The 12891-nt window shown below is 39.0% G+C and overlaps 1 protein-coding gene across 1 annotated transcript; it reads right to left on the bottom strand.

The window, feature by feature from the left end:
* Positions 1-3871: 3871 nt before the first annotated feature.
* LOC139735164 (E3 ubiquitin-protein ligase RNF185-like) lies at positions 3872-12891 on the bottom strand. The gene is made up of 6 exons (XM_071645925.1): positions 12696-12891; positions 8819-9343; positions 7485-7616; positions 6696-6750; positions 5725-5845; positions 3872-4836 (listed from the first exon to the last, which is right to left on the bottom strand). Exons 2-6 carry the CDS (start codon positions 8971-8973, stop codon positions 4739-4741), a joined length of 561 nt encoding a protein of 186 aa, XP_071502026.1. The 5' UTR covers positions 8974-9343; positions 12696-12891; the 3' UTR covers positions 3872-4738.

Here is a 12891-nt window from a genome sequence, read left to right as displayed (position 1 = left end):
TCTGTGGTCTAGACAGTGTGAAAGTGTCTTCGAGACAGGATAAGTAAGTGAAATTACAAAGCAATCTCTTACAATGTGATACTCAGTACAACAATCTTGCTCAGTGCCCAGCATTCAAGTGTGCATATTTCCCTTTGTCATTTAATATGGGCAATAAGTGTACAATGTATCATATTAACCCTAACTAGGCCAGCAGGGGGGGGCCTCTGAGGCCCCCCTCGACGTTTCACGCGATGTATCGCTATCGCGAAAAGCTATCGCCGCGACGTTTCATGACTTTTTTTCTTTCGATTCTCCCCCATCTTTAGACACCAAATTTGCGATGCCCGGGCGCGCAGTTCCGAAGTTGCACATAAATATGTATGTGCATGTCAGACCAAAAACTGCTCAAAAATGTGAATTAAAGTACAATTTCAATGCGAACTGTGTTTACAGGCAAATTTCATAAAAGCATGATTATTTTGGGGTTTTATCGATTACAATCAATCCATTACATATTTTCTTGTTTGGAACAATGTCGCCGACAAATTTCATCGAAAAAACAATGAAAAACATAAAGTCGAAAAACGAAGAAATATATAAGAAATTTAAAAAAACAATAAAATACTTAAGAAATATTTTCTGATTGCTCAATTTTTTTTCTCTTACATTTGCTGAGGACACTAAAAAGAATATTTACACAAAAAATGTGCCTGTTTTGAGCTTTATCTAGTGATTTATACCAAATTCACATTTTTGAGCAATTTTTGGTCTGACATGCACATACAAAGTGTACATATATACGTGCAACTTTGGAACCGTGCTCCCGGGCATCGCAAATTTGGTGTCAAAAGATGTGGGAGACTCGAAAAAAAAAAGTCATGAAACGTCGCGGCGATAGCTTTTCGCGATAGCGATACATCGCGCGGAACGTCGAAGGGGGGGCCTCGGTACCCCCCCCCCCCCCCCCCCCGACCTAGTTAGAAAAGGAAGTGTTCAAAGAGAGTGTGTGTGTGTGTGTGAAACCACATGGAATCATAAATTTCCAATTTACATTTTTGAAATGATGACGCTGATCCTAGTCAAATTATAGGATGAGAACGTACACGTCACCAGGCATTAATTTTGCGTAACTCATAATATTGCTTATGACTGGTCACAAGTACAGTATAATGACTCGTCATTAGCACTTTTATGCCACACAAGTGACCAGGCGAGATTTCACTGTTCTATTTACTCATAATGAGCGTGATTTATCAAATGACACAGATCTGCTTTATCACTTTAGAAAACAAAAAAATACGCATTTTGTTCAGGCATTTGTACAATTACCCACACTTGGTACCTCTGAAATGGTCAAAACACCTTTTCGTCTTTTGCCTCTGGTGCCTAGGACATGTTAGACTGTTCAAAAAGCACCTCATGTGGGCAAATTCTTACTAATGTCCTCACTTAAGCGTATTATTTGTACTGGTATACTAATGGTCATACTGTGTGACATAAAGAGATGATCCTTGGACAGCACAAGAGTCAAACACTTCTAATTCATTTGGATTTTGAATGGCATTGGTACTGGTGAGCAAGAAAGCATAAAGATAACATGACATTTGCCCCTATGACAATTGCTCTAGTCTTATTTTCTCCAAAGACTTAGGGTTCCAAGTTGTCATCTAAGGGTTTTAGGTTTAGTTTGATGTGAGGTTTATGATTAGGGTAAGGGCTATTTTTGTAGGTAGAATTCATGTTTGGCATAGCATGCAGATAGTTCATGGAAGCAATTGTCATAAGAGCAAATGTCATGGAACTTTGCCAAGCATTTATAAATGTATACATTCATTTTGGGACGTTTGTCTGACTTACATTGCTACCTTCTTCCTATACCCGAAGGATACTGAACTTCTGAACAAACAATAAAACGTTTCCCTGCTACTTATACTAATACTGATAACTTGAAGTGATCAACCAATCTAGCAAACAAATAATCTCACATTCTGCAAAATTTGGCAAAATTCCTCATGCAACCTAAAATTGAATAAGCATCATATCATACCATAAAGTATGGACATTTCTCACTAAACTCCTGATTAATATACAGTTGTAGAGTGCCTCACACCTACTGCACTGTTAACCTCCACGCCCCCCCCCCCCCAAAAAAAAAAAAAAAATGAGAGTGTGACAGAAAGAGACAGAAACAAGAGAGAGAAAGAGTGTGAAAAGAGAGAACAAATAAAAATGGGAAAAAGAGATAGACTATAGGCAAGAGGAAGATGGGGAGAGAAAGAGACACACACTGTGACACAGACACACAACACTCATATGATCAAAACAAACAAAACAAAAAATGCCCAGGATGAAATCCCTGACAAAATTCAAATGGCACGAGTTGCACGGATGCATGATATTTTACAAGCACAATCATACAATATATCAACTACAGAAAACCATACGAATAGTTTGCTTGCTCAGCACCAATCATGTAACTTACTGTATACCCCGGTAAGCTGTTATTTTCGCGAGGGTTTAATTTTCGCGAATCACGGTTTAATTGTGAATTTAGCAACATGCAAAAATGTCGCCATACGCTAGGTTAATAATGCATTAAATGATGGTGTCGGTGTCAAATCGTGAAAACATCTCGCGAAAATGGCTGTGACCTCCGCATTCCTAAAACATTGTCAAGCATTATTCAAGCATTGTCTCTATCTGTGTAATCTATCAATCTCTGTTCTTTCTCTTTAAAAAAAAAAAAAAAAGTTTTTCTTGTCAATATGTACATGGACTCCTTGCTGACAATCTTCATTCCACTGCACTCAACACTGTGCAATCACAATTCCTGGGAATAAGAACTGTCCCACTGTTATTGTCCAAAAACCAACTAGCATCTACACTGACTTTGAATAGAACATTTTTGTTTCACTGACCTCAGTCAGGGTTAACGCTGTACCCAGTCTATGGACTGCACCACATGGAATAAAGAATATCTTCGCATGCACCAGATGGTCAAACTACACCAAGAGAATCTTGAATACTTTTAGATACCACAGGAACAGATATAAAGGATTCTTAAGTGCAAGAATTTTTTTTTTCTTTTAGGGGGGCAGGACTTTACCATACACTGCAGTATTTGAGAGTTCACATTGGAAGTTAAGGTAGATACATGTACCTGTGAGTTTGACTGGTATGATTTGTTTTGTTCTCTTTTCTTCAACGGGGCAGTGCAAAATGAGTCCTGCAGCTGTGGATGTCATGACAACCACTTACTTTGAAGATTACATTTCATTTCATTTGGAATTATATGTGGCAATTTGGTCCGTTTCTTAAACGTATAGGTATCAGACTAATAAAGGAAATGGCAAGTTAAGATCAAAACCTTTCTGTTTTCCTGGCTGATGCATATTCAATAAATGTCTTCACAAAATAAAATCATGAATACAAACCTATATAACAATAAAATGAGAAATAAAATGTAAAACACAGAGATACATGTATATGATCCCAACGCTTTTGCAACAATCCATACCAAATCTTGCATTGTGAGGTGGAAAACTACATTATACATTCTTTCCTCTTGTAAAATCTCCATTTCAATTAAATCAAAATTTAACTGAAAGAAACAGTTTGCTTGAACTGTCGATTTCATTTTTTTAAATAGAATATCAAAGTTCTCATGGCATTTTCTCAGAAAGAAACAAAAAACCTAAATTGCACAATACAGAATATAAATAACTGTTCTGCTCAACAATGTTTTCAATTTCAGTTTTTGCTTTGTCTTAAGTTCAATAGTATCAATAGAATATGGCCAAAGGATGAACAATCTTAACTCTTGTTTGTTTCATTTCTCAACAGAGTAACATAAGCATTTAAAATAGCATGAAGTAACACAATGCCTCACTTTAAATATTTCTTCTTCTTTTACGCAGCATATAAATGTGCAAGGGATCAAATACTGTTTAAGGTCCAGCATTACAATCTTACAAGAGAAATTCCAAGATCACTAAATTATCTACAGCCCTGAGGATAAATATATAAGGGGGATGGTGAAGTGAGAACTATACATATGTCATCAAAGGTACTTACATAAAGGAAGATAAGAAGCTTAGAACACTTATACGGAGCTTCACAAAGTTGCAAATGAATCATATTAGTTTTTGTTTAGTTAAAAGTAGTGCATCTTGGAGTAATTCTACAACAGGAAATGTCGTTCGGTACCTGGCAAAGCTTCGTAAAGACAGCAGTAATATCTAAGCCTGAGGATTAGAATATAGATGATATTTCCACATAAGGATGAATGACTGTTGAGTTGTAGGAGCTAGAAAATAATCTACACTAGATAAACGGAGCAAACATCTATAGATACATCACTCTCTTCAAATCGGTAGCTTGCACAAAAATTTGAATCTGTAATTTCAATCCTCAACCTTGGAGAACCAATGATGTGTTACCTCGGTAATATATCCTTGCACAGTATATTTGCAAAACTTGTCCACTCAGGGATCATTTGAGACCGAAATCATTTCTTGGGTAAACATAAAGTAAATGTAAATATGCTGCTATTCTTTTTTTTCCATCACATGTTACTGTTTGGTTTAATCACCTTTTTTTTCCTTTTAGTTGATCAGTATTACTGCTTTAGACTTCATTTCAACCCAAAACAACATTTGTGGCAAAGGTGCAACATCTAAACCATAAGCTTTCTACTTTCCACAAAACACCTTGAGCCACTATATGAAGAAATCCTATTCCAGTTTGACCCTAGACTTCATGCTACTAGCAGCCAAAAGACGAAGAGGAATGCCACCCACAAGAATACCTTGGACAGGAACTGTTCCTCAGGATTAGGAGGGACTTGTGGACGGGCTAAATGGGAGAAAAAGACACAAAGTGACCACTGATAAGCCAACAAATATATCAATGTGCACAAATTTCCACTTAAACTAACAGCAACTCAATTCGAAAAAAAAATGTTTAAGAAAAGAATAGCCAAAGTATCCCATCTTTACTTAAATTTTCAACTTAAAACTCAAACAGCAACTCAATTCGAACATGTTAAAGAACAGGGCAGCCATAAAAATAAAAACATGTTAAAGGAAAGAACAGCCATAGCATTCCATCTTTACTTAAATTTACCACTTAATCTGTTGAAGACAAGTCAACAATATACTCGGGCAAGTGTCTATGGGAAATGTGTGTTGTAGAAAAATCAGCCCGTCCTCAATGGGTCAAACTCAACCAACAACTAAATTCAAACATGTCAAAGAACGGCACAGCCAGAAGAATTCCATCTTCACTTGAACAAATCACAACATCACATAGCTGTGAAGGCCAGCCCAAAATGCTAAGACAAAGGGGATGAAAAAATTACTTTTTTGAGGAGAGTAAACCCTCTCACTTGAGAAGTGTTCTCAGGTGGATGGCTGCACAAAGTCATAAGGGCATTTTATGTGTGTACTCGTCTTTTTGTTGGGCTTTTGGTCACACGTGTCTGCAAGACGAGGTATTCATCAAACCTCAAATCGGATATAAATGACAGTTAGTAAATGCAGCAAAAGATAGCTATGGCAAAGATATATGCATATCACAAGTGAACATACTTGTGAGTTGTGAAGAGCATATCAATGACATTACGCAGCCTATATGAGATTATTATCCTGAGACACATCGAGAGAAAGAGAGGGAGAGGAGGAAAAAGCTGTTTTACTGACATACAATGGAAGAGAAGGTTGACAAAGAGATATGTATTCTTACGTGGATGACCTATTCTTCCATCTCCTAGATTGAATGTTGATGCGAAGAACCCAAAGGGAAAGGCACCTATACCAAAGGACATGTGGAAGCCACTGTCGCCGAAACCGAATCCTTGGAATGGCTAGACGTTGGTAGTGGATGTGAAAGGTGATACATAAGAATTAAAAGGTGATGCATATCAATTGTCAGTCATTCTACATCAAAACCAGATTTTGTAATATCAAGCAGCTACTGGTCTATGAATCTCATGTTTTCTCGTTCTTCACATCAAAAAATTAAAAAAAATTAAAACGTACTTGTAGTGCATGTGAGGATTACTTTGTGGAAAACTAACCTTCTCTATAAAGTGTCGTGTTTTTGCAAAGTTCATCAGTGCTACAAATGTAGATTGGACTTGAATATCCCGCCCAAGTCACTTGAAATAAGTGTACAGTACAGCACCTAAGCTTTGAATAGTTCAAGTTAAGCAGGTTGGCTGTAACAACCAGAACTGGTACACAGTATACACAATATGTGTGTGGACTGATTATACTTCATCCCTTCAGCGGATACACACTAGGTGAAAATTTGTTTGTATGTTTGTTTCTTTCACTCAAGTCTATCACTTCTTCCAATATGTACAGGAATTATAGATGTATATGTTAACATCATGTGAAAAGATCCATCACTGACATGCATTCTACTCACTCTATAACATCACGCAACACTCAGAATAAGACATCTGTTGGTTATATTAAGAAATTTGACAATGGTGCAATTTCAAACTTGCATCAAATCAACTTTAACAATCATTGCCATATTGATGAATTAATTGATTGATTGATTTGGCACATTGCCCTCATAATCCCCAACTTAGAGGGGCCATTGACCGAAGATAATAATCATAACACAATCACGGTAAGCAGCATATTCTCAGTAAGTGAACTGGTATTTATGACTGAAATTTTACGGGAGGAAAGCCTAGATCTTACCCCTTGAGTTTCTGGCTCATGGCGTTCTCCTTGTGGCCTTGGGGGCATTTTGTCTCTGCATACAAGAAATATAAGAATAACATACATGAAATACATACTTGAAATACACAAAAGTCATTTGGCCTGAATGATGCACAGGTACCTCTGTCTTTTTTTCTCCAGATATTGCAAGGTTTACCAGTACTTCTTTTTGTAAATATTTTTCAAACTCCTACATGTACAATGTACCTCAACTAGAAAAAAAATTGTGAAAAATCAAAATTTCAAGTACACGTACAATTTTGTGCTGTAACACTTGAGCATGAATAAGCTCAGAATTCTGGAACTGCATTGGCAATGACATTCTTCACTGCTGATCCACCTTGTAGTCAATCTTTGTGGTACATACAAATGAGCAGGCCTCCATTATTCACAGTATGAAGCAGTTTTCAACTATTTTTGAGAGACATGCACCTACAAGCACTTTTCCTTTTAAACGGTGCCACAATGATGTGATGGCACTGTTTGCAATGAGATGACACTGCAAGAGCAAATAGTGAGAATGATACTACTTCGTGGGGTACTGTAAACGTCAATATCTTAACATGACTAATTTTTTGTGCTGAGCTGGTCAAAAACATATTCGCAGGTCCTTGAATTCGTGATGAACAATTGTCAACCCATTCAAAATTGTGAAGATATTTTCGCGGGTTTTAGAATTCGCGCTAGCCAGAGGTAGCACGAAATACGCGAAAATTAATGTACCACAAAAATTTCTGCGTTTACAGTATATTGTATACACCGGCTTACCTCGGGTCCTGTTGATTTGTGCTCCCCCTGCCGTAGAGTGGAATGACCTTGTCTCGACTGATGCCTGCCTTACATACCGGGCACACTTGTCGATTCGGTCTGGTTTCTAACCACTGGTAAAGGCAAGGCCAGCTGCATTGTAAATAACACAAACAGAACACAGTATTAGTAAATCCAAAAGTTGTGCCTTTTAAACTAAGATGAGCTGAATTCGTGTAAAAGGCGGTGAAGAACATTAAGAACTTTTCAGAGTATTTTGTATACTTGGTTATGTGTACGTGTATGTGTGTGGGGGGGGGGGCATTGATCCATATCTTATGCCACTAAATATGACAGCTGCACAAATCTGATAACATTTACTGAATCAGTGAGCAAGTAAATTTAACATATTATTTCAAGCCCAAGTTTCTGAAATTATTGCACTGGGATGGGCAATAGACTAGTACAGGAGTAGTTTATGGATTCTAAACAATCGTCTCATGAAAGCCACACTTAATGTTGTAAGAAAAAATTTCTAAGGTACAGTCAGTACAACAAATCTTCTTCCAATAACGTCACACTCACTTTAAATAAAGTTTTCTTAAATGAGTAACTTATGTATGGTATGGAATAAAGAATGAATACACTTGTGTGTATTACACTGCAGAATGTAGTGAATGATCAATCATGTAAGAGATAATGTGTGTATTTTTTCAAGCAATAATTACTGATACTTTGCAAAATTACGCAGAGCTATTTACCATTCTCACATTGCACAAGACCAATAGACTATATGCATAGAAAGTAGATATTCCATACACAATTCATCATTAGCCCTTTACATAGTGACTTCGGAAGGACCATGTTAATAGCTCAGCAATATAATGTGGTGCCTCCTTCAAACCTTGGCAATAACATTAGTGTACATCTGAATCACAGACATCATTTGTGTTTGACGACTCTGCTTTACTGTTAGACCAAAATAGCAAAAGGTTTTTTTGTTTGTCTGTTCTGTTTTTTGGGGGTTTTTTTAGGTATGATGGTACTACTGGTATACTTCCTTTCAGTTCACATGACGGTATACATCGTGTTCGGCAGATAACCTTGGGCATACTGTAAAAGTGGATATTTTCGCACGACAAATTTTTCGCGCTTTGCCGGGAAAGAAGAGTTTCGCATGTTTTTAATTCCGCGGAATCAAGACATCACGCACAGGAACACTTGGCAAGCAAAAATATTCGCGTGCTTTTATTTTCGCGCTAGTTTCTGGTTGCGCGAAATGCGCGAAAATTTCCACTTTTACAGTAATAGGCTACAGGGTTGTGTGAATATTACGTAGTTGGCCCGCAACTCACCAGAATAAATGGCCGCATCTGCTCACCACGGCATCCTTGGCTGTGTCTAGACAGATGTTGCATTCAAACAGACTCTCTTGGCTGGCTGTATCATTAGGGGTAGCAGATGCCCCATTGGATGGATTGCTACTATCTTCTGTACTATTGCTTGCCATTGTCAATAAAACGTCTTGATACTTGTCCGCCTACCAATAAAAATACAATACCTCACAAAGCTTGGGAGTATCCAATCAGTCTCTTCAAAGAAAGCGGCTAGTTCGACCACTCTTCCGAGTTAGCTATTCTGGCAAACTATTGTGCAGCATGTCAAATCAATCTTAAGCAAGTCATAGCTCAACTGCCAAGGAGATCAGATTTTTGTGATGCAGCCGGTGATGGGTGGAGAGAGGTGCATCCTTCCTGCTGTCAGTATAGGTTTGATGGAGCTCCTTTCCACGGTGTCAGGCAAATTCTCTTTAGCCGGTCAGATCCAAACCATTCAACACTTGGTCGAAGCTCAGAAACTCATGTCTTGCATCCCTCCGCCTGTTACTTAATATGTAGAAAGCAATGATGACATTAAATATAAAAAATTTTCTAATTTGTTCAAAATTCTCTTGTCAGTTTGCCAACAAACCTCATCATCACACATTTGGAAAATGCAGGTTTTTGTACGTGGAATGCCTGTCACTACACTCTTGAAATTACATTGTATTTGCATGCGTGCATGTACAGTAGGCCTGCCTACTACTAGCTCTGTATAACGCAGGTGTCCACTGTGCAGATTGTGTTTCATTTGGTATAACACACTACAGGGTGCAGCCACTCAACCAACAGAAAAGTAAATTTATATTTTGTCAATTCGGGATTGATGTACGACTCTTATCACGAGTAGATCTACATTTGAAGTAAGAATACAATTCCGGGAGTGATTGAATTTTTAAAAAAAAAAAAAAAAAAACTAGAATGAGAAATATTAGATCTAGACCGATTTATCTGCCTCTTGTTCGGAGGCCTCTTGTTAACTATATTATACAGTCGGTAATATAGTCAGCCCCTAACAGACAGATATCTTCCAGGGTTCCATTCACCCTACTGTGCGGACTTTACTACTGTAGCTCTACTTACCCATCAGAGGCGTCATGTAGGAAATTGGGTAGAATTCCCCCTTTTCTGTTATAAGACATCACAAAACTTGGCATGCATATCTTTCTATACTCAAGAAACGAGTGAAGCTCACCAATTTCTAGCCTTTTGCAAAGGCAGCTCGCATTGGACTCGCACACAGCGACCGGATAAGAGCGAGCTACAGCAGCTCGCCGCTTGCGCGCTTTGTGCGTACACTGCTCGGCTCTGTGTGCGTGTCCTCAAATTATAGCAAGCTGCTATGTAAATGCAAAAGGCTAACCAATTTCATGATTTATTCTTCTTACCACCCATACCGGCCCCAGTATACACGATTCTGCATGCTTTACTGCTTAAAACGGCCTTTGAACTCTGCTCGCCTACACGGTCAAGATACAGCAGTCATGTTAAAAACCACTGTACAAGCATGTGTGCGGTAACTACGACCAGCAGCCCCATACGCATAGCGTAATGGGTCTGCGCACTGTAATATTTAGGATCATGACAGATTAGTATAGCGGACAAATATCAACTTAAAATCAAAAAATTTCTTCAATTTGAAGACTTACCAGTGAATTTGAAGTATAGACAACAGGGTTCATGCAACGTTTAGTTCTGCCAATAGTCCCTTTCTGTTCAAATTGATGGATTAATATGACTCGGTCCAGAGGAACCTGGGAGAGCTACACTGAATTGACTGCCAGTGCATGTGCACACATCACATGCGCACAAACCCAAATCCATTGACTGGATAAGATGTCTGTGTGCGCATGCGCTGGCCGTCAATTCAGTGTAGCTCTCCCAGGTTCCTCTGGATCGAGTCACATTAAGTCATCAATTTGAACAGAAAGGGACTATTGGCATAACTAAATGTTGCACGAACCCTGATGTCAATACTTCAACTTTACTGGTAAGTCTACAAATTGAAGAAATTTTTAGATTTTAAGTTGATATTTGTCCTCTACACTCATCTGTCATGATCCTGAATGCTACAGTGCGCAGCCCCATTACGCTATGCGTATGGGGCTGCTGGTCGTAGTTAGTGTGCGGAGACATGTACAGCACTGTAGATTGCCCAGTCTGCACAGCAGAGTGAATGGTAGACAGAAAAATCCATCTGTCTGGAGGAGTCTTCTATCATTTTTTTACTTTGTTGGCTCTCCTCTGTGGATCCGTGAGGCCAGTCGCAGTCTCCGCGGACATATCCCCTGGACGACACACCCCATAGCATAGTGATCACATGTGGTGTCACAAACCCCTTGTGGGGACAAGTAGAAGTCTAATTTACATTGTTTTGTACAATAATTACAACAGATAGAACAAGGTTGATGGGCACATGGAATGTTGCGTGGGGACCTTGAGAAAGCATAGCCCCGGAGACCGCGCCAAGGCGCGGTCCTGGCGGCTACCTCGCAGCTGAGCGGGAGCAAAAATCACGAATAACTCCATTGCCACATTCACGGTGACTTCACAAATAAAGCACGGCTAAATTTCTATCATAAACACAGTGACAATAAAAAATGAAATAAACACTACCTTTTCGACTTGGTTTTTCTCACCCATTTATCTAGAAACTGCAAAATTTTCTACATTTTTCTTCTTCTTCCAGTCTGGTACAGTCCGCCTCTGGCATATTATCGTACCTTGTGCTTGTTAAGTGCCGGGTGTACAGTGTGCAGGTAAAAATCCTCTACAAAAATTTCTATGTGCAGCTAAAAAACAAGATGAGAGCTCATCGGAGCTTTACAAGTTGCACCTCCTTCTTGAAGCTCTCCAAGGAGGTGCAGCTAATGGTGGAAGGTGGTAGGGCATTCCACAGACGAATAGCATCTGGATAGAACGTGGACTGAAACAAGTGAGTTCTGGCAAATGGAACTTGAAGCTTATATGGGTTTCCGCGTTTTTTAGGAGTAATAAGCGGCCTGCCCTAGTGCAACAGTGGAGAGACTTGCTGCGATATCCATTAGTGCGCATTGCGCATGCTGTCAATGCACTGCACTGCATGCATGCTGTGCACCTGTGCAAGTGATTGTGAGTTTCAGTGAGCATCGGTGAGCTGAAGATATTCGCGTTTATATAAGACAACATTTTCTGCATCATAAGCAATGAAATACATTAAACAGTCGCCGAAATTAATCATTTAGGTTTGATCGACCCATGTAAGTATTCCTAGTAGTTTTTGTTGAAAAATTAAGGAAATAAAGCGCTGAAACGGCACCGTTTTGTACAAATCCTCGATCTGAATGCGAAAACGGCACAGCCCCAACGCTGCACGTTGGCGCTGCACGTTGGGGCTGTCGCAGTTAGATTATTTTACAAGCAGATGAGTGGACGTGATATAATTTACAGTGTACTATTGCAAAATGAATGAAGGGCTGAGCCTGTCTGAGGCTTGAGCTATTTAGACTTAGTTAGAGGTGGGAAACAAAAAACAAAAGGGAAAGACAACCTGTCGCAAACAGGCATGATTGAGTGTAAGGCCTGTAAATACAAGACCAATTTCTGACTATTATGGTTTTGTCTTGTCTATCTCTAGATTATCTAGACGTACCTAGACTATATCAATATAAACCGGTTTCACTCTAAAAAAGTTAATTTTACTCGTTAATTAATAGCTGAGTGTGGCGCACTGCACTGCACTGCACTGCACTGTTGAGTGTTGTTACTGACTGTGTTAGTGTGTAGGCGCTAGATCGCGTTATACACAGCCAGCACGGCGTCTTGTCTGGTCAGGCTATGTCTAACGTTAGACTATGTGTGTGAGAATACGTACCATTTAACTGTCATTTAGTCACATCAGTATCGACAGACTCCCAGAATATATGCGACTCAACAATGATGATGACAAACTTGTTCAAGAGTAGACACAGTGCACTGACAGAAAACACGTCTTCCCTCAGTTCCCTGCTTATGTTATGAGTAGTTCCGATTCGCCTTCCAAATTCTATCTACAATAGTTACATACAGTG

This window comes from Diadema antillarum, unplaced genomic scaffold (assembly GCF_040938485.1).
Source record: "Diadema antillarum isolate AM-2024a unplaced genomic scaffold, OU_Dant_1.0 seq00000565_RagTag, whole genome shotgun sequence".
Lineage (NCBI taxonomy): Eukaryota > Metazoa > Echinodermata > Echinoidea > Diadematoida > Diadematidae > Diadema > Diadema antillarum.
Note: the sequence above shows the minus strand (reverse complement) of the source record. Positions and strands in the feature narration are given on the sequence as shown.

Excerpts from the sequence above, each read along its gene's own strand:
- LOC139735164 (XM_071645925.1), bottom strand. The coding sequence starts at position 8,973 with ATGGCAAGCAATAGTACAGAAGATAGTAGCAATCCATCCAATGGGGCA. Across the intron at positions 7,617-8,818 it reads AGATGCGGCCATTTATTCTG|CTGGCCTTGCCTTTACCAGT; the intron begins GTGAGTTGCGGG and ends TTTACAATGCAG. Across the intron at positions 4,837-5,724 it reads TGGAAGAATAGGTCATCCAC|CCCGTCCACAAGTCCCTCCT; the intron begins GTAAGAATACAT and ends TCTCCCATTTAG.